Below are 23,125 nucleotides of genomic sequence, written 5' to 3'. Positions count from 1 at the left end.
CGGAGGTACACCTTTTGAGTGTTAAGTTGCTGTGTGATTAGTTTGATGTTTTTCATTAAATGACACCGTGAGTGTGAGACCTAATTCTAAAACACACCTAATTCCTAAAACGGGAGACAATGTGAAAACTAAGGAAAACCAAAACTGAAGTTCAACCCGTCATGTGGGACATGACATAAAGTGCTAGTTATGCAAGGGGGGAGTAATAGTCTTCTTTCAACACTTGTATTGCAATATCACACCTCAGGAAGAATCACTCTGAGTCACGTGCAGCGTTTTAGCATTTTTTTCTATAACTTTCATTGCATATTGGATATATTTGTCTTATTTTACACCAACATTAGACATTAGTTTGAGGGAAGAGCTGTTGCCTAATCTGTATCGGTTCATATTGATAACAAAGCCAATCTAGTGTCTCTAAAATAATGCCTTTTCATGGCAAAATGTCGTCTTTTCAGAGTGTCACGTCTGCGGCATGTTGCCATTGTTTCGGAGGATTCGCCATTGTTTTGGACTCTGTCACTGCGGGGGAGGGTGCAGAGGCGCAGTGATGCTTAATTTGCTGGAAACACATTCAATTTGGACATAATGTAAAGCTTCATTTTCATATAATCTCCTACGAAGATCACTTTAAAAACATTCTGGTGTTGAGCTGCTAATTATACCAGGTAGTGATCGGTATAAACTTGTCTAATCTGCCCAAAGTCAAAACTAATGTGACTAGATCATAAATCATTCTAAAAGTAGTCACACTATGGACACTATGGACATGTTTGTTGTAGACATTTCCAGATGTAGTCCTGTTGTTATGTAGTTTTTGCTGTCGCTCTCTGTCTTGTCCCCACAATCGCCCCTCTGCCTCCTTTTCTCTCCTTCTCTATCGCCTCCTGCTCCTGTGAATTTCTGCAAAGCACGATTCCTTCTATATAAATGGAAGATTTTTGTAGTTAGAGCATAGAAAACCTGTTTACAACCTTCTAAATACAATTTTTTACCATTATTAGAGCCCTCTAGACATGAAATAACACCCCTGTAGTCACCTTTACACTCGGATGACCCAATATAGTAGACAAAATAAGAGTAAATGAGCCATTTAAGACATAAATAAGGCTTGTGCCTGTGTTTGTTGCTATAAATGTGTTCCCTAGGGGAGCTGAGTGGTGGGTGGACAGAAAGTGACATTGGGGGAGTTTTAGCTTACTGTTACAGCCGCGACAGTAGCCAGTGTTTTTATGAGGGATTATTGTGCCTGTTGTGAGATAATTCAAACCTGCAATAAAAGCCTGTTGTTCCGGCGATCACGGCTGGCGCTTGTATGTCTCACCAACAATTACAGTAACATTACTGACACCTTCTGACTAGTGTAGAATTCTACATAACACGTTTTTTGAATGCATCTTCTCAATGCCTTATATATTTCGTATATATTGTAGTATATATTGTTTAGTATATATTGTAGCTAATTTAGCCATTTTATGCTTGAAAATGCTTTATTTAGGCAAAAAATAACTAAACTTTGCTTCAATATGCATTTTTTTAAAATAAAATAATAGGCCGTATTCAACAATGAAACAGCATGATTTATTAATATATTTTTGAAAGAGTGAAATTGTGAAGTGGCAAGGGACGACTGCATTCTATTATTGTTGTTGTTTGTTTCTGTACATTTGAATTATCTCTGAGGTACAGCACTTTTGTTTTCAACTGTGGTTGTTGTTAAAGTGCTGAAAATAAAGTTGGCAACCACTTCTAGGCAATTCCACAGTCAATTTTCACTGTAAAGCCTTTATTTATGGATTTATGCAGTCCAAGACAAATATGTATAATGTTATGCAGAAATACTGGTTAGGATTTGTCACTAAAGAAACAGTGTATGCATATGTGCTGGATATGGTTATCCTAATTAACACAATATATGTTCTAGTTAAATAAGTACAATTCTCAATTTGAGTATATTACATACATACTGTATTCTCCAAAGTGCACTCATAGCAAGCAAACAGTCGGTGTGACTCATGTGAGAAAAGTGCAGCCTGCCAAGGAAACAAACATGAGGAGGCTGTTTAATTCCTCCTCCTGCCTGAAGCGCCGGTGACCTCAAACAAACAGCAAGCAATAATAACAAAGCCGAATGAATGCAACCATTTTGCCTGCTTTAACACCATCTTCCAATCGACCACCGTGACGTAATGATTGATATGAGTCAACCACAATGCCTTCAGAGTCATAAAACAATGGAAAATGTCTCACTACCTGCTCCAGTATGGAGTTAATCCGATCCACCTCACAGTCGATGAGGAAGCGTTTCTCCTGCCGGCGGTCCATCTCCTCAATGATGCGTTTGTACTCAGTGGGGTCCACGATGTTCCCCACAGAGCGAGCCGTCACCTGCCAGTTGTAAGCCACTGCTGACTCCATGATGGCCTGGAGGATGGAAAAACCTGCAGAAAGAACACAGTGGTGGCACTTTCAGACAACATGCCTACAACATGTTTTCTCTCTAATGGCATCCAATAGACCTCCAGTTGTAGAGCTTCATGAACAATTCTGCCTTCACAAAGATAATGCACTCTTGTGAGAGGCATTCATTGAGCAATATGTTTAGTTTTATTTATGCTTGTAGTTTGCAGTGGTGTTGAACTGCACTGCAACTACTGAAAAGGTTGTCAAATATTTTATTTAGTTACTGGAAAGGAGTGGATACTGCAATGCAGCTTTTCAGGAACTCAAACTACAACCACAGACTAGTAAAGCACTGATAACATCACAGACCTTTGAGTAATTCCAACCTGTATCAGCACCAAACTACATGCCCTCATAAATATCATTCGTAATTATGCATTATGAAAAAAATAAGTGAAAATATGCTATATTGCACTTTGTGGGTTACATTCCTAGCCTGCCACTGAATGGCAAAAATCCGCAAGTAATTGATATGCCCATAAAAATGTATATTTTTAACAATGCCTTGCTCCTCCCCCTCTAAACCCTCCTGCTCGTTTGACGTTGACGTTCTCCTCTGATTTCGGCTCAACAGTTGCATTATCAAGAAAAGTTGGAATTGTTAAATTAGATTCAGCTTCAGAACAATTTTTGATCAATAGCCATTAGTTACTAGCAACAGAAGCTAACAAGCTAAATGCAAAATGCACAGTCCACACTGCTTAACTGTTAATTACCATTAATTCCAGTAACGACTTACGATCATATATTAACTTGAGTTTACCTCTACAGTCGTCCCTCGTTTATCACGGTTAATTGGTTTCAGGTCCGAATGCTTTCTAAATACAATTTTTAACATTATTAGAGTCATGTAGACATGAAATAACACCCCTATAGTCACCTTTACACTCCTATTATATTTTTGTTTAGACCACTAATGCTAATGTGCAGACAAGGGGATCACTGCAGGGACACAAGAGACATAGCATGCCACCGAGCTAACTAGTTAGCCTCCAATTTGTTTATTCTAAACTTAAAGGGATATTTTAACTGCGTTCTTCATCACAGAAATCTGACCAGAACTGGACTTAGGAGACCAAGTGGGGGGGTATTGGACTACAATGCTGATGGGGATGTCATACAACTTCATGTCAAAAAATCTGAACTATCCCTTTAAAAAAGGGTTTCAAACGGAGTGGGGAAGGAGGACAAAGTAAGAAGCCAAAAACTTACCACTTCCACACAGAATGGGAAGATAACTTTTTTTCACTCACAATCACGTCGGACATGCCATGGCTGACTCCGTGCAGTGTGACGGAAATCTAATGCCATGTCTCATCAATGTAACATTACTGACGCCAAGTGACCAGAATACTACATATGACTTGTCTTTCAATATTTTTTGACTAAAAATAGGCCATAGTCAACCATGAAACAGCAGTCATTTATTAATTAAGTAATTTTAGGAAAACCGTGAAAGAGTGAGGGAGCAATGTTCGAACCGCGATGCAGTGTACTGTAGTTCTACTTTTGCATCTCACAGCAATGATGCGGATGATGCGTTCAAGGACCAACTGAACAAAGTGAGTGACTAAAATACACTATCAAAGAAGCATAAAGACATTAAACATGTAAAAACTGTGGGCTTTAGTATTAGTGGTTACAAGCGTACTGTACATTTTACCTGTATTATCACGACATTTTTACCAATTTAGGGTGAATGAGATGGATTTTCTGTTGTCAAAAATAGCACGTTAATAGTGGTAACAAATTAATTTCATTGATTAAGCAAAAATATTTAGTGTAATTAACACATGTGCATCATGGTAAGCCACACCTCTCTGTTATGACCGCAGACAGAGACACAGAGTAGCGCCCCCACAGTCACAAATAGTCTGACACTCTTTATTATTATTATTACTTTATTCTGCCCTGAACACACCAACAGCAGTCAAATTCCAACACCATATATGTATCTCCACCTCACAAACACATCTCTAGTCCGTTCAGCCTCAGAACGACACTTCCTCATTGTCACTAGACTAGAATAATTATTTTGAAAACGGTGATTAATTTTATTAAATTTAATCATTTGACAGCCCTAATATATATACAGTCATCCCTCGTTTATTGCAGCTACTTGGTTCCAGACCGAACTGCAATAAGTGAATTTCCGCAAAGTAGGATTCAATATTAATGAAGTAAATATTTTCATAGAGCATAGAATTATTAGAGCACTGTAGACATGAAATAACACCCCTATAGTCACCTTTAAACTCCTATTATTCTTTTTTACACCACATTGCTCAAATCTAATACGCATGCTACAGGATCTCTGCAGGGACACAAGACAGCCACCAACTAGTTAGCCTCCAATTTATTTATTCCAAACTTAAGAAAGGGTTTCAAACAAAGCGGGGAACAAGGACAAGGTAAGAAGCCCAAAAAAAATGTACCACTTCCACACAGAATGGGAGGGGAACTTCTTTTTACTATGTCATGTCAGACAGGCCATGGCTGACTCTGTGTAGTGTGAAGGTAATCTCATCTCATATCATGTCTCACCAATGTAACATTACTGACGCCTCGTGACCAGAATGCTACATATTACTTGTCTTTCAATATTTTTTGACTAATAACAGTCCATAATCAACCACGAAACTGCTGTCATTCATTTTTGAAAAACCATGATAGAGTGAAGCGAACCGTGACGTAGCGAGGGACGACTGCATATTTTTTGTGACCAAAAATCTATGACTTTGCAGGGCGGTGAATGCTGAATCGTGAATGTGCGGGGATCCACTGTACATTCAGTGGTAATGTTGTGGGCGCCGAGTGTCTAATCTGCAGTGAAAATGGCGAGCTGAAGAAGCAGTTTAGCGAGCACAATAGGTGTAAGTCGGTGGCAGAGCTCAGTGGGAAAGAGTGGGAGGAATAAGGTGAGTCATTTTAGAAAGAAAAGCTGATGGTAATCTGGTTGAGCAGCAACACAGAGTTCACACAGGAGGTTAAAGAACCATGGTCAGCAGTCATATCAAGTCATGGACAAGCTTATGAAATGTTCTCTCTGTGCTTATGTGGGTTACTTTTGGTTATTACAGACCTAAAACAGTCATATTTACTTCACTGGGGCCTGCAGATATGAATGTAGGAATGTCTAATGACCGCTACTTGAGGTAAGTTATTGCTTTGTGTCTATACTGCATTCATGATGCCTTCTACCAGGGGTCGGGAACCTATGGCTTGCGAGCCAGGTGGGGCTTTTTTGATGATTGCATCTGGCTCGCAAATAAAACATAAAATATTATCGCTTGTTTTAATCCATCCATTGATTTTCCACTGCGCATGTCTTGTTCAGGGCTGCAGTTGTTTAATTGGATGATAATAGCCTACGTTGGCCATTGCTGGGTAAACAGGTAAACGCCCCCTTTTGCATCAGTCTGCTCGGTCATTAGCTCAAAGCTAACCCTTCGACGAAGATGGCGAAAAGAAAAAAAAGATGACTAGTATCGTACATTTCAGGATGAATGCACTGAAGAATTTGCCTTTGTGAAGAGAGCAGGCTCTGCGGTGTGCCTAATTTGCAGTGCCAAAATTGCATAGATGAAACGGCCGAATGTAAAGAGGCACTTCGACACACGCCATGCTACCTTTGCATCAAAATACCCTGCGGGAGACAGCAGGAAGAAAGCGTGCCAAAACCTACTAGCAGGGTGCAAGCTAGCCAGCAGCAACTCCGCGTATGGACCCGGCAAGGTGACTATAATTCCACTAGTTTTGTTGGATCTTTAGCAATGGTGAGGAACGGAAAACCATCCACAGATGGCGAGTATGCTACAACGTTCGTGCTGGATGTAGCCAATGAACTTTTTGACGATCTTCCGAACAAAGACAAGATAATGAAACGAATACAAGACATGCCTCTGTCGGCAAGAACTGTTCATGATCGTACCATTACGATGGCAAACCAAGTGGAGGAAACGCAAGTGAAGGACATAAATGCAGCGCCATTCTTTTCCCTGGCTTTTATACTCACATTTAGTTAAAATGTTTTAAAATGTATTATATGGCTCTCACTGAAATACATTTCCAAATATTTTGATTTTATGGCTCTCTGAGTCAAAAAGGTTCCCGACCCCTGCCTTACGTATACCAAGGGTTCTCAAACCTTTTGGAACCATGGACCCCTTAAAAGAGAGAACATTTTTCAAGGACCTCCTTATGAATCATGCTCATTAAAAGAAAAAGAAATAAAAAAATCCGCCATTTTTCTAGAGATGCCATAGGAATTATTTACACGGTCAAACCCTGGTTTGCGTTAAAAATGTTTGCTAAAATGTTGAATCAGTGTTCGCACACTGTCCGCGATTTTGTACAATATTGCACTCAACAAACTAGTCCGTTTCCCCTGTCCCCAAACACAGCGCCTTACGCACGCACTGCTGACTCACCGTGAGCAACACAAATGTGCGAGTGCCAGCAATTTGAGAACGAAGGTGAGAAACACTATTGTATTTGAAGTCGCCTTGATGTGCAGGAAGTTCCAACCAAATGAGTGTCCCTAAAGTGAAGATTGTAACAGTGTTCATTTAGCCTTGGCTTTATGGGTTCATTTGCACGTCACATATCGGCCTTCGGTCATTGTTCTCAGTCATTGTACTGTCATTGTACTTTATAAGCTTAGCCAGTTTGTTTTATTGACCTAGTCTTCCCTATATCATAGATATGCACTTTTTTTTAACTTAGTTACTTAATTGCAAAGAAATTATCACAGACCCCCAACCAATACTTTTCGGAACCCTTGGGCTTTCTCTGCACAAATACTGGCAGAGAAAGGACAGGTTCATAAAAAAATAAGTACGACTTGGAAACTCCAACTCCTAATTGGCTGTTGGCAGCAATGAAGCTCCAACTGAATGAAGTGGAAACTGTGCAATTGTTGGGATTGTCCCAGGAAGCTCCTGTTGAACGTTTTCCTTGTTGACCATTTAGAAGAGGGGTTTCCAAAGTTGTGGGCCTCCCCTGTGAGGTACCAGAAGGCTTCATGGGAGACCCAACAACAAGAAAAACATCCTTCTCAAACTAACTTCAGTTATGTTGATAGTATGTCTTGTGGTGAAACGGTTGACAAAAGTGTTGGTTCACAGTACCCTACTTTTCAACCTACGCTTGCTAGTTGTGTCCCGAGGTGCTACATTCTTAACGTGGCCTGAAGAGTCGCTAAGTCTAGCAACAAAGTCAATTGGAAGCCTCGGTGTGCAGAACTGTTTTTAGCGGAAATACGAAAATTTGACTGGCTGGTAGTGTCATGTGGGGAGCAGAGATGCGCTGTGTCTTAATGTCGACCAGAAGATAAGGTGACAACAGACATGCAAGCACATAACTTTGAACTTGTTTGCATTCACGAGGTAAGGGGAGGATAACACATTTTCCACGATAGCGTCACCATTTCCAGGACATTTCTTCATTTTCCATATATTGTCCATGACTGGAAACTAAGTCAATTACAGGACACTTGGGAACGCTGTATCTACAGTATGTATAGGTCTTAACCATTTATGTCAAAGAATTCGTATCAACTGAGAGGTGTTACTTTACCCTGCTTTGTGTGCTTCATATGTAGCTGGAGCTACAGCTACAAAGTCGTTACAATTGATTTTTACTCTTGCAGTGAGAGAGGAATCAGAGCCTGGGATGATGCCGTAATGCCATTTTTTGGGAGTAGGGCAGACCCCAAAAGTGTTATATTCTCTGAAAATAATTTTGACTGTGAAAAGTAACTTTTTAAAAACATGTAATGATAATCAATAAATACTGTATACACTTTTTTCATTCCATATTTACTTACTTTACACTGATTGACTGCAAGCAACTGGGTCACTGCCACAAGCCTGAGGCCATGGTCCTTTAAAGTGGTCCATCTCTGGTATAGCACCAATTCTGTCACTCTGCTGCAAAATATGTGACAGTGTCTTTACATACATCTTTTAGATTTATTGGTATTACTGATGCTAAAAGTTGTATATGCGGTCTAGTTTGGGAACGCTTTGCGCAATATTGTAGTACAGTATGTATTTTTACCCTGGTGCCAGCAGTTGCTAAGAGAATGTACTTTGTGCCATTCAGTCTTTTATTTACAAGCCATTATTCCATTTTTTTTAAATAAGCCTAAAATGCACCCAAACAGACCCATTTGTTCCTCGTGACAAAATCTGGTGAAATTGAAAAACACTGAAAATGTCATTTTTGATCTCACATTTATCTTAACATAAACTAATGTAATCCTTTATGTTAAGATTTCAATTAGGACTACTAGCCATCGATTTGTGTGTTTTATATTTTTCCACCAGATGGTGCTGCTTTTTCCCATTCAAAGCATGCAGAAACATTTCACACCTTTTTATGGTTTTCTGTAAAACCCCCAAACATAAAATCAGAAATTAAAAAAAAAGAAATATATATTATTATTATTATTAGTGACTATAACTCTCCTAAAAAAGACACCATCTAGATGGACGGTCATCAGAAAAGGCCGTCCATTGGATGCTGAATACGTACTGATTCATCTGTAGCACAGGACCAGCTATGCTCAGCTATCACCATGAATTACAGTACATCAGCCAGCTAATGTGCATCGATCCACTAATATACTGTATGCATGCACAGTTAAATGAACCAGCTATTCACTAGTGGCAGGCCCTGATGGACGTGCGAGTTTATCCGTTCCCCATAAGACAGCAGAGTGCAGGCTGGGACTCAGGTGACACGGTGACCTTCATGGTTAAACATTAAGCAAGCAGCTCTCCAATCAGCTGTGGCCTTTAAAGACAAGCACATCCTCGCGTTGGCTACCCAGGATGTCTTAGACCCAGGGATTTGTGGGTAAGAGGCTGCTGACAACACCAAACTGGGACATAATTTGACCTCAACCTAGCAAGTCAATATCAAGTATAAACACCAGAAAATGAATGTAGTATCAGTAGTATTAGTAGTGGCAATGAAAAGGCTGAGTGTCAGTAGCCCTCCCACTATTAGAGTCCCAAAAACTGAGCCCCTGTAAGCCTGGCTGTGCATAACACTTCAAATATGCAAAGAAAAAAAAATAATTTTCAAATGGGTTTTATACTTGCTCCTTTTCCCCTGACACTAAACTAAGCTAAGCTGGATATTTCGGACTCAAACATTTGTTTAGCTTTTAAGCTTCCCAGAGAGATCAAGCTTGGGTCGGACTAAAATTTCCAATACTGAAGCAGTGTAATTCTTTATTAAGCACAAAACAAATGTTAACTCTAAATGTCAAAGGCAAATAAGACAAAGTCTCTTGGTGGAAACGAGTGTTGCGATTTATCAGTCAGTGAACAATTGACAAAGTCTTTTAGTCTTTTGGTTGACTTTGTAAACAGATGGCACCTTTTATGAGCACCAGAAGGCAGGACAATCATCAAGGGCATTTTACTGAGTCAATTATTCAGTCCTGCCCTGAAAAAAATACATATTCAAAATGGAATGTAATTTGCCAAGGCTATATATGCAGCCCTGAAAAACCCCCAGCTCTGCTTACCACAGCCCCCTAAAGAGTTGGCCATTCGTTTATTTCATTTTCAGTTTGCAATTTCTTACTTTAAGGAGATTATGACTTAATTGCTCTTTGTTTTTATGTTTGTTACAAAAAAACATGATTATGAGATTATTATTTATATAGTAATTATATTTATATCTTTTTAGACAAATATGGAGAACACTTTTTCATTTTCTTTCATTGTTTCCTCTGATTAGATTATTATTATTATTATTATTATGTGGAATGTAAAGTCATTATATTTCATTATATTTGTCAATAACATCTTTTTTCCTTTGGATTTCTATGGAGTGCAATATTTTTTTTTAATTCTTTCTTCACTATCGTTTTTTTTATCATGATAACAAGGAATACACGATTGTATTTGACCATTCAGTGAATTCCCACACATTTGCAATTTAGCATTCATGGTCCCGCGATTTCACAGATTTTTAGTTAAAAAAAAAAAAGTTTTTATTTGTATTTTTTTTTTCTCGAAAATATTCCGCAGAAAACACATCTGATTCTCCGTAAGACAGTAATATATTAAAAATACGTGATAATGCATGTAAAATGTAGAGCATACACCGTTAGAACAGCCACAGTTTTTACATGTTTATGTCTTTATGCTTCACTGATGATGTTTTTCTTCAAGCGATGAGATTTCGCACTTTGTACGGCGGTCGTTAAACGCACCATAGTTGTGTGCTGTGACTGGCTCACCGGGAATCCGTTTCCATCTGTTCATGGATCATTTTACATTATCATTCATTAGTGGTGAGTACCTAAACATTTTATACTTTAAAATATGTTCAGTAAGTGTGTGAGGCATATTTAGGGCTTAAAACTGGATTGTCAGTCACTTTTATTGCAAATGTTGATCTAAATAGGAGGAGAAAGTCAACATCAAGCAGGAGGGGGCGAGCTGTGTGTCAAAAATTGTTACGGTCGTATCAATTATTTTGAAAAAGCAGTTATCTACTTTATAATAAATGCGTTATTAATGACATCATTCATGGCATACAACACAATATTTTTTGCTTTCTGCCTTGTTTTTTCTTTACCATGATTATATTTCAGCATGATATAAAATCAATTTTACATTTTATTTCTTTGCTGGTGTTTGGGACATCAGCTTACAAGCATTTAAAAAATAAATACAAATTGTCAGAGAATAATGCATGACTCTTACTGACAACTTTCTGATAGGAGATATTTGTGTTGTATTGATATTTGTCTTGGTTGTGAGCCAAGTTCCGCGCTCAATTGGGTACCATTCTAGTTTGATATTCTGCATTTTTATCATCTCCACCTAAAGAATATTCCTGGATTTGTATCTTTTAAGTAATGAAAGAAAACATACTTTGACCATATTGGGACATTTAATTTGGCAGGAGGTGTATTTCCTCTGAAGGCTAGAAGAACTAACTGAGGGACAGTTGGCATCCAACTACATTTCCTCCAGTGTGTCTTGGGTGCTATAGTGTAGTGTGTATAGTGTGTCATCTCATCTGTGACTCAGACGCCCCCCTTCTCCGCCTCCCTGGAGGAGGTGACCTCTTTAAAATCCTAAAGCAGCCATCTGTACCAACGTTGTGAGCCTTAAATCTGAGAAAGCTCAGACAAAAAAACGCTCTAGAAATCTCCGAAGTTAAAAACAGGATTGTTTTGAGTGAGAAAACACTTATGCAGTCCGTGAAAGAACATGAGTTTAATGCCTAATGAATTAGCCTAACCATGCAGACTTCCAGTGCACAGCCTCTCTCCATTCCCAATTAGAGCCACTGCACCATCGCCCGGCCACTCCTGACAAAAGCTCAAACAGATCATCTCTTATCTAACAGCCGCCGTGTATTGGCTGACAACATGTTGAGCATTCCTGCCCCTATTTGTGCCACTGTTGTTGTTTTGATCATTGTCAAGTTGTAACATCAAGAGACTCACAAACAAAGCACACACGTTTAAATATAATCTGCTTTCTCTCATCCTGTATTTTCTTGAGCAAATAAAAATGCTGTTTTCTTTTTTGGGGGGCGAGCAGGGAAGCGCATGTCACATCAGTCCCTTTCATAATGCAAAAAGACATCTGCTGTAATAGCCTTTCGTTATCCTGAAAGCGATAGTCCTGAAATAGATGAGGGAAGAGTAGCGGAGTAAAGCGAGCAGTGCCTCATAGCAGAGAGATGGGGTGGGGGGCTGTCTATTACTCACCTGCTTCCTTAAAGCACTGAGGTTAGTGCAGATTAGATATGACAAGCTAGATCTTACACAAAAAAAAATGCAGAAAGAGAGAGGCATGAAATTCATGAGGTTAAAAAAAAACATGGGTGCATCTGACAGCATGGCTGACAGTGCTTGGCCCCCTGTGCCATTGGCTGCTTTGTGACGCAGGCCATGCAGGAAAAAAGGCTTTGCTGACTCCTCTGTTCCTTGCCTCACTCTCCGCCGCCTCCATACACTTTCATTTGCTCCTCCACTCCATTGAAGATGCAGCCATTTATCCAGCTGCAAAGATGCTGAGACAACCAGTTGAGAAAAGGAGAAATTCTGCCCGATTGCTCTTGGACTGGCTATAACCAAGGCAGACTTTGATGTACAAGTGGAATTAAGCCTGCACTTTATATCTAATAGAAAAATAGATGGCTTCTTTGTGTGTGTGTGTGTGTGTGGTACTCAGTCATCTCATGAGTGCGGAGCCCCAAGGCCAGTATTTTTGGCTTGCATACACTTTAAAAGCATCAATCTCTCCCAACCACTGTGCTGATCTTGCAAGAAAGGCATATCTTATCCTCTCCCGCTTCCCTCTAATAGCTGTCTGGATGTACTGTATGTGTGTGACCTGAGGCTCTACTTGGTGTAAATGGTCCGCGGATCATCATATCATACAGGATGTAAAGATAACAATAACAACTATTTGGGTCTCTGGATTGCCTGCCCAAGTCTTTTTATGTTTGCTCCATTTTTCAGTAAGCCATTCAGATTTTGGCCCCACTGTGGCGTAACATTCTGATTTACATAAGACAGCCCTCACACCGAGTTTCTACCACCATTGTCTTTTGGCTCAACAAACTATGCGGAACCACCATCACTACTAAGCCAAAGGCTAAGCAGAACTGCAGTGTTGTTGGATGCACAGATTGTCACACATCATCATTACATGATATTCCAGCCACAGAGGACATCAGGGTGAAGTGGATCACTTTTACTTACAAATGGTTAGCCATTCGAGCCCCTCCAAACTGGCTGCTCTGAACAGAGCTGTTTAGAGGGGGATTTCACTGTGCCCTAATTCTTGATACTTAGGGTATTTTGAACATTAAAACTCATACCCTTTATTATTAATGCACATAAGAGTGGCTCAGGAGGTAGCGCAGTTTGGCCAGAAAGTGGAAAGTTGGCGGTTTGATCCTCGCTCCCTCCGCCCAGCTACTGTTGTTGTCTCCCTGGGCAAGCCACTTCACCCACCTTGCCTCCAGTGCTGCCCATACTGGTGTATGAATTTATTTATTTTATTTCCTTTATTATACTCAATTTGATTCCCGAAGGGAAATGCAATTGACACACTTTTGTATATTTTTGCTGCACACCACACACAAGTAACGTGACCAGACATGTCGGTGTTTAGTATTTTCTTCTATTCATTTATTCCAGTTTATACTTCAGTTTGCTCTGCAACTGCATGACGCCTCTGGAAGAGCACATGCAGGTTGACAGTGCTGAAGGCATTACCAAGAGCTGTGCACAATAAGAAGTGTACAAGGTCCTGAAACAAACATGTCTTTCTATCGAAATGACAACAATTTCCTAAAGCAAACTATGGGAAAACAAGTGTGCAGGGACACAGCACATAAAGTGCCTTTGCCCTAATGGAAGTTGTCTATGATCTGCACACGCTTATTGCATGCTGCAATAATTACTTCACGTATGTTTGATGTCTGAGCTGCTTAAACAATATGTAATGAGACCAAGCTTCAAAGATGAAGTTCAAAGTAGGTCTGACTGCAGCTACACTTCCGGGGCTGTGCTTATTATTTCAACGTTGAATCTGCAAATAATTAACTGAGAAATAAAAACGTTGGTTTTAAAGCCACTTGCCTGCGAGGCTGCCAAAATCTAAAAATTATTTTGGTTTCTTGTGCTTTTTTACGCTGAATGAGTGTGAAACCACAAACAAGAAACTGAACCGAACCGAAATTACATTTTAGTGTACCGTTACACCCCTAATTTCTACGTATTGGCGCTGCTGGATGCCTTGATGATGGCAAGTACGGGAGCCCATAGGCCTATATGTTGTATTCACTGAACCATGTTGTATTCACTATGTCACTATGCATTCTTTACTTGTGTATCTTGCTTGCTGCTGTAAGAAGTGAATTTCCCTGCTGTGGGATTAATAAAGTACTACTACTACTACATATATACACACACCTGTTTTTTATCGGTTTTCATTATAGGGAAAAACCTGATACCGATATCAACCAATATTAAATTTTTATGGCAATATCGGGTTGTCCGGGATGTCCGATAATATCGGTGGGCCAATATTATATATTATTCCTAGTTATGATGGATTCAATCCAAAGGTCATATTTTGTGTATGCATGCACATTATCATAAAAATTATAATTTAAATGAGTCTCTAAAGCACAAGGGAGCATCGTCTATTGTGTGCAATTAAAAAGGCCCAGTTTTATAATGAGAGTGGTTGAATTAAATAGAAATCCTGCGTGACCTTGCAGATTTCTATGTGAAAGTAGCTTTCACATCTGCATCTCTTTGTTTTGGGCACCATTGAAAAACCTTGGAAAGTACCATTCAGGCTCTACGGGGCTGTGCTTTCACAGTTTTGTTCTCCTTTTGTCCTCTGCCATGTGTATGAGCTACAAAAGAGTCCTTGAGGAGGGAAGAAAGCAGCTCTTGAAGCAGAAGGGTGCGACTGATGAATCTCTGCGTCTGTCCCGATATTAGAAGCTGGGATAAAAAGCGGTGTACACAAGCTGGGGGTCAGGGTCAGAACTTAATGATATGTGTCCATCTCCAAGTGAAGGTGCAGTAGAGTGTTTACAGAGTGGAACAGCTGCTTTGAGCCATTTCTACTTTCTTTACTACTCTCTTAATGAGCCTGACTGCTGAGTGCAGCTCTTTAGCAGTCTGCAATTAATCAGACGTTTCCTTGAACAGACCAACAATGAATGTTAAGTATCCACCATCCCGGCCATTGTTGTTTGTTGGAGGGGGCAGGATGGTGCCGTTATGGTTGTTAGATCGTTGCACTTTATGGACTTCAACATAAAGCACAGCTACATCTCAGTGGAGATATGATTGCACAGTGTGATCTCATTATGTGCAAAGTATAAAAACCCCAAACAGTGGTGCAATTCACCCACCTACCGAAGAGTCTTACAAAAAAAGCAGGATGTACTGTACATCTCTGGTAAAGTAAAAGTATTCTTACAATGAATTTGATACACACCTACAAACAACAAACAAGACATAAGCCTACACTGTAATGTAGATCATCAAGGAAGGAATTTGGAAGCTGTGTGTCAAAAATAAACATTTTTATGGGCATCTCAATTACTTTCGCCATTAGCTGGTGGTCCCGGAACATAACAATCTACTGTATGTGATACACGCCTGATCAAAATCTTAAGACCAGTTGAAAAATTGCTAGAATTCGCATTTTGCACATTTGGATCTTAATGAGGTTTTAAGTAGAGCAAAAGCAAGAAGGGGGAGTGAGACAAAAAGCACTTTGAAAATGTAATTTATTGAAAACAACAATTAAACTGAAAAAGGCTGTTTATCAGCTGATAAAAAGTTTAAGACCATTGCTAAAAAAATAACAAAAAACTCTCCAAACCAGAACAGAAAATGTTCTCAGTAGGAATCAGTAATGAGTAGCTCCACCGTTCTTGTTAATCACTTCAAAAATTGCTTTGGGCATGCTTCATGCGAGTGTTTCCAGGAGGCTAGTGGGAACATTGCTCCAAGTGGTGAAGATGGCTTCACCAAGGGCATCAACTGTCTGGAACTGATGGCCATTTTTATAAACTTCCCTTGCCATCCATCCCCAAATGTTCTCTATGGGATTTAAATGAGGGGAACATGCAGGATGGTCCAAAAGAGTGATGTTATTCTCCCTGAAGAAGTACTTGGTCAAGCGAGCATTGTGAACTGCACCGTTGTCCTGTTGAAAAACCCAGCTGTTACCACACAGACGAGGGCCCTCAGTCATGGGGATGCCTGCTGCAACATCTGCACGTAAGCAACCGCCGTTTGACGACCTTGCACCACCTGAAGTGCCAGTGTTCCGCTGAATGAAAAAGCACTCCAGATCATGATGGACCCCCTCCACTGTACCGGGTAGAAAACATCTCAGGTGGGATCTCCTTCTTTTTATGTTTTTTAAACCCTTTTCCAGCAGATGCCGTCTGATGGTTATTGCGCTGCAGTCGGCACCAGTAAGGGCCTTAATTTGGGTCGAAGACCGCCATGTGTCTTCATGGACAGCCAATCGGATCCTCCGGCTCAGCGCAGGTGTAATTTTTTTGGGTCTACCACTTGACTTTTTTGTTCCATAATGCTCAGGATCTTTAAAAAAAATTGAATGACTGTCTTACTGCGCCCAAGTCTCAGCAGCAATGGCACGCTGCAAGAGGCCTTGCTTATGCAGCCCAACAATCCGACCACGTTCAAAAAGAGAAAGCTTCTTAGCTTTAGCCATCAGGAGGGCATGACAGTGTGAATGCCTGACTGATGGCTCATTTTGGCTTTTATAGCTTGTGGTCTTAAACTTTTGGCCAGGTGATAAACAACCTATTTAATTTTTTTGTTTTATTTTGTTTAAATTACAAGTTCCATGTATTTTGTCTCACTCCCCCTTCTTGCTTTTGCATATTGTAGCCCTACTTAAAACCTCATTAAGATCCAAATGTGCAAAATGCAAATTCTAGCAATTTTTCAACTGGTCTTAAGATTTTGATCAGGTCTGCATATGAGATGTCGACCACAGAATCAGTACAACCGTAGCTTCGCCTTGCCAGATTGCTAGCTGACACCTACTGTAATGTGAACAAATGTTTTTATTGGATTGACAGAGATTTTGTAATGGTATGCGCAACTGATTTACAAGCAACTGTCAAACTATTTGTTAGGACAGTATTATCTTAAAGTGTGATCATCATAACAAACAAGATTCTTCAAGGATGCCGGGATGGAGGGGGTTTAATTTGAATCCATATTGGTTGAATGAAACCCTTCATTTTGATAAAGCTACAAAAGCCTGCATTGCTGCATTAAATGCAATTAGCAGTAAACCATCAAAGCATGGAAAGGTCCCACACTGAGCGGCCAGCTGGTGAAGACCAGATGTTCCTCAGTTCGAGAGGTCTTTTCTGCCGGCAGGCTGGTAAATGAGGACAAGCCAGTACATCCACCACAAGGAGGTGACGTCACATTGCAGCAGATAAACTCGTCAGTAAAAGGTGCAGCGCTTGTGTTGTCTTTTGATGAAACTGCAGACTGGCTGTCTCAGTTCCCTCCTTTTGTCTCACTTACGTTCATCAAACAATCAACTGATGCAATGAAAAGTGGGCTGCATGAAGCAGCACTGAGGGCGGAAAAAAAACGAAGCTCATTATTTCCAAGTCACAGTCGGTGTGTCAGTTCCTTTTAGATGAACAGCACGCACTGCACATCACTTCCATTTTTAATACAGTAGATCCAAGCTATACGCCGGGGTTTACGTTCCACGACCACCAGCAAATAGCAGATAAATGTGAGTAATTGAGATGCCCGTAAAAATGTCTAATTTGATACTCTGAATTACGCTGCTGCATTGAGGCTCCCCCCCTAACACTCCTGCTATCTTGATGTTGATGTTCTCCTCTGTTTTCCAATAAAAATTTGTTATAAAACGACTGTTGTGATTATTAGATTAGATTCAGCTCCAGAACCCTCCCCATCTCTCTTCAATTCCCAATGTTCACCCGGGACGAAGGAAGCTAACAAGCTAAATGCATAGAAGCAGAATCCATGTTTAAGCCCTATATAAGCTTCACACACGTATTAACCACATTTTAAATGATAAAATGTATAAATAAAATATACAGGTACTCACCACTCAAATAGAACAGATAGAATCTGCGTCACGGTCTAGCCTTTAGCCTGGTCATCAGGCTAGCGCTATAACCACACTTGTCTGTTGTAGCGCTGCCTCCATCTCCCTCTAAAGTGGCTAGTGGTGGTTTAGTTCATTCAGCCATTCTTTGTCACGGTGCCACTTAGCATGGTGTTAATGCTGGTGACGACCCCAAGATGCAGAGATGAGGGCCAAGTGCAGGTAAAATGTATATTTTTAATAATAAACATAATCAAAAGCACGTGTAACGCTCATTCAAAGCACAATGCACCAAGGCAGGACCGACACCAAAGGCTGAAGTAAATAATCACATGCAAATGAGAAGCAAGTGCATTGGAACAAAAGGTAAAAACAGATGAAAACGGAACAGAACAGGAAGTACCTACAAAATAAGGGCATGGAAACGGAACTAATGCATAAAAAGTGAACATAAATGAAGTGTCACGCAGGCACACACACAGAGTGACAATTTTTATGCTTGAAAATACTTAATTAAGGCAAAAAATATATAATATTTGCTCAGCATGCATATTTTTTGTTACTAATAATAGGACAAAACAGCATGATTTATTAACTAATATACTATATTTTCTAAAAACCCTGACAGAGTGAAGCCGCGAAATTTGAACAGCAAAGTCGCGAAGGATGATTGTATAAATAAAATGAATTCCATAAAGGGTTTATCCTGGACTGCATTTTCCAATGCATTCGAAATCCAATTTTACAGTTACAGTCTTTGATGGCGGTTATGGCTTTTTTATGGAGTGTGATGACAGAGTGCACTTTATAGTGTGGACTGATTCTTTTTATTTAATGACGATGCTCATTTACAACCAAACCCTTTTGGTCGCAGGGCAAAACATAATTATAAATATGTTGTTGAGAGACAGATGTTACATTAAAATTACACAAGAGGTGGAGAAAATGTTTTGGGATGTGGCCATTTCACCTTTTGGGGTGCTCTGCTCCACACCAAAAATGGAAAAAGAAGATACTTAATGATCAGTTAAGTGCGGTTCGTTTAGCATTCACACTTTTTGTCAGTGGACCACCTAATGATAATTATCATATATGCATAAAGTCACGCCTCAATGGCATCTGCGACGTGTACGTTGTCCATTATCACTGTCAATTTAGAGGATCAGCCACCTGGCAGTTATGTGTAGTGTTATACAGTTATGTTATTTCCACCCGTCTTTGACGTGAGTCCTGACTGTGTGTGTGGCTGCGTGCAGAGAGGACAGTTGAGTTTTCTGATGTTGTTTTTGTGTGGTTCCGCCTACAATAGCCTGAGCGTGATCCCTAAATTGCGTCAGCAAACTAAAAAATGGCAAATCTTATGAGTTGGCATGTTGCGGGTAATCTACTATCACTGTGCAATTTTTAACAGGTACCGGCTGCCACCATGGAGAGTTTGGGAGAGCAGCGTGGCCGTTAAAAAAAAAAGAGGTTTAAAGCCATGGAGTTGGAGGTCTCGGTGGAGGATGCACGTAAACACACTGGTGAACTCCAGCACAGATATCACATCATGTTATAGTGTATTTTGTCATTTAATATACATGTTTTACACTACATGTCATGAAATATACCTGTTTGACACTACTTAACGATGAACTGTACGATTTATTAGGTTATGATATTCATGTGGACATGTGGAAAATGTACTTAAATAGTGTTATCAACTTCCACATTAGTTAGATATAGTAGCTGCAGATACAGGTGAAATCCACACTGAAATCCACATATATATATTGTATATATATACAATATATATTGTATATATATATATATATATACAATAAAAAGTGCCACAACGGGGTCTCAAACCACAGGCACACTATTAAGCGGCGGCCATATTGCCATTACGCAGTTAAAACTCTAACACAATGTCTACCAGACCACCGCAATGCCAATAGTGTATCACGAAAAATATAAGTGCCCTTATCTTCAAATATATTGTCACAGATACACCTGACCCACATTACTGCTTGTAATTTTGAGTTAGTGACTAATTTCCACCAATGATCGGCGGCACACTGCTTGTAAAGTTGGCGCTCAGCCAAATGTAACAAGCATAAATGCAACGGCCCGGTGATTAAGGTTTAGACAGCTCCAAACATCTACACTAAATTATCACCTGGAACAGTTCACAATCAATATTTATCTTATAACGTGACAAAAACATAAAACATAAAAAACATAAAACATCTATTCAGATTTTAACTTCTCCTCAGTCAGCCATTGTGGGAGGAACTTCACTTGTAGAACAATGTTGCTCTGATCAACCAATCAAAGGACAGAAAAGTACGGGTGTCTCTGTGGCTAGCTGGCCCTGAGAGGTGAATCTGAAGTCTGATTGGCTAAACAAAATATAGCCCCATTGCTAATAGTGTGATAGTGTTTATGTGACATAGGCCAGCACTCCTGATTCTGAAGGCCCTGGGCAGATTAGATCAACATGGCAACATATACTGCAAAGTTGAAATCTCATTGGACAAAAAAATCTAACATACAAATAGTGCAGCCAAGAAAGACGCTACGAAATAAAATAATCAAAAATAAAATAAAATTCAAGGAACAAATACTAGAATTTAGGTTGTAAAGGTATGTCAGTGCTTCGGATAGTGTTTAGGCCATCAGAGAAGGCCTCGCTGGCCCTGACTGCACACCACTGAGTGGATGGCTCGTTATTACACTGGCACAACCGATGCGGTGGAATGATCCAGATGCAAGAAAATGCAGTGTTGCAAAATGTTTTTCCACAAGAGACTTAAATAGGAGCTCTAAAATGGCATTGCTGTCTCTACTATTTTTATTTTTGACATCCAAATATGTTGACAAACTCAGTGAAGATTCTCTCTGTCATTGTATGCCTCCTTCTCGCTACAATAACCACCTGTATATACGCGCCAGTGTGCACCTACCTTTCAAATGTGCTAAAAAAGACACAAAAACACAGACCGCAAACAGTTGCAGGTTTGATAAATCACATTGAATGTGCAAAATGATTACATTTGCATCTCCTCCTCCCAGTTTTTTGTGCAGTCTGCCAATTTGCATATATTCTGCATCGTCATGAAGGTAAACGCACAAAATAGATTGCCACTGCTATTTTGTTCATAAGACAGACACAATCATTGCACCCGGTTAGTAGCTCAACTTTGCACACGCTACCAAGTTTGCATGTGTTTTTGTACACGCAAACCTTTAGTAGATCAGTGTATTCTTCAGCGGTGCACCATGACTAGTTCTTGAGCGAGTCTTCTGTTTAGGGACCAAAATTAAGTTTTTGATTCATTTACGTGAGAGCATACGGGAACCACAAAATGCCAAAACTTGTGTTTTTATATTTTTGGGTTGAAAAAAAAAGAGAATCTTGAGCCAGCTGCAAACAGCCCCTTTAATTCTTCTTTTATGATGATTCGACTTCTCACTTAACCATCGCCTCGTTTTGCTTGCATTTGGTGACATCACATCGAGGGTTTGGTGCTTTGGTGCGGTCGGCATTCACACTTGCCTCACTCAGAACTAGTGTCTGCCTGCTTGGTGGTCCTGTCCTGGGACTCGTTGACTGCGTTCGCACTTGACCAAATGAGTTGTACTAGCAAAAAGACTACAGTTTGTTTCAACCGGGCCAAAAAACGACAAGTGAACGCACCCTAAACCAACCCGTCTTTTTCAGACTGAAAATATCATCTTATTTTCGAGTCAACACGTCAAAGGGCCAACTGAGTCGTCGTCTCCGTATTTTTGTCCACGCCTCAGCTGAATTTTACTGTCATATTGTCACAAAGAGCCTCCTTGTCCGACTCTAACACTATAAGGTGCCCCTTTCCTCTAATGGAAGTCAAGCTGACGTGTGAATGAGTGGTGATTGCATGGCTACAAAAGCCTGACAGGGAGGAGACAGCCAAAATAGGATGGCTAATGTGCCTCTCAGTAAACACAAGCTGTGCAGCATGTGGGAATCCATCCTAAGCTGCAGTGTTTACACTGCGTCTGGCTGTGGAGTGTTAAAGACGGCAGGCCAGAAAAGTCACTCAATCAGGAGGGGCCACGAGGGCCTCATCACAACGCGCTTCCGAGAGGAATGAGTGCAGCCAAGGGAGGCTACACACTCCTTAATCATTTGTCACTCCCCCCCCACCAGCGGCCTAATTATCAGCTTCTGCAATCTGAAAGGTATCTGGTTAGATCAATGAAAATAGCGCCCCCACCCACCCAAATATGAGCTCAAACATGACGAATCTCACTTTTGGAGCATCATGTGGGTAGAAAAGGGTTTTGAGAAAAGTGCTTCTACTGGTGTTATCAGATATCTCTTTGAGAGTCTGTTTCATGAGTGAGCAGCAGATTAGACACCCACCTGAAATGGAAATATGTAAAGTGACACGGGGGAAGTGGCGGAAAAAGAAGTGCTCTTGTCCTAGAAATGCTCAGTGTCCGTTTAAAAGTACTTAGGAGTGTGAATATTTTTAGGGGCAGAACATTATGGGTATGAAGTTTTTGGGTGGCCGCCCGTCACGCATTGCAATTTGTACATTCTGAACACAACGATCCTTTTAGTTAGACACCACAAAATGTGTTTTCAACGAAGTGAATAGTGCACTGTGACTGTGTGCTTCTACCTGCAATCATTCAATCTTTGTCACCTCAGAAAACCGCAATACATTTAAGTATGCATGGCAGTCACTTCATCAATCACCCTACTGGAGTATCCAGAATAAGTCTCAATAAATAACCAGAGACTTGATTATAATAAACCTGCTTCAAGCTGTAGCCTTTTGCTAATGGAACCTAAGGCAAAGAAAGACTAGACTAACATAGTCAACATGGGACAAAAGTTTATGCAGAGTTAATTTTGTGAATATCAGGGGTGTCTTAGAATTGTTGATTAGATTGAGAGTCAGTCTCACTGCTGAATCATGTAAAAAATGTCATGTGATCAAAATTGTACCATTTTGACTTCATGAAGGGTGGCC

General features: G+C 40.1%; 1 protein-coding gene across 7 annotated transcripts in view; it reads right to left on the bottom strand.

Moving 5' to 3' along the window:
- The window catches only part of gria3a (glutamate receptor, ionotropic, AMPA 3a), a 107,516-nt gene that overhangs the window by 51,117 nt on the left and 33,274 nt on the right, over positions 1-23,125 (bottom strand). For all 7 annotated transcript variants that reach the window (XR_008566420.1, XR_008566419.1, XM_054755702.1 and 4 more), the window contains exon 4: positions 2,254-2,441. Coding sequence is in view for 5 of the 7 variants with exons in the window: in XM_054755702.1 (XP_054611677.1) it covers positions 2,254-2,441 (188 nt within the window). In the remaining 2 variants the exon portion in view is untranslated. The remainder of the gene's footprint in view (positions 1-2,253; positions 2,442-23,125) is intronic.

The sequence above is a fragment of the Dunckerocampus dactyliophorus genome, chromosome 16 (genome assembly GCF_027744805.1).
Source record: "Dunckerocampus dactyliophorus isolate RoL2022-P2 chromosome 16, RoL_Ddac_1.1, whole genome shotgun sequence".
NCBI classification, from domain to species: Eukaryota; Metazoa; Chordata; class Actinopteri; order Syngnathiformes; family Syngnathidae; genus Dunckerocampus; species Dunckerocampus dactyliophorus.
The sequence above is the reverse complement of the archived record's forward strand: the minus strand, read 5'-3'. Positions and strand labels throughout refer to the sequence as shown.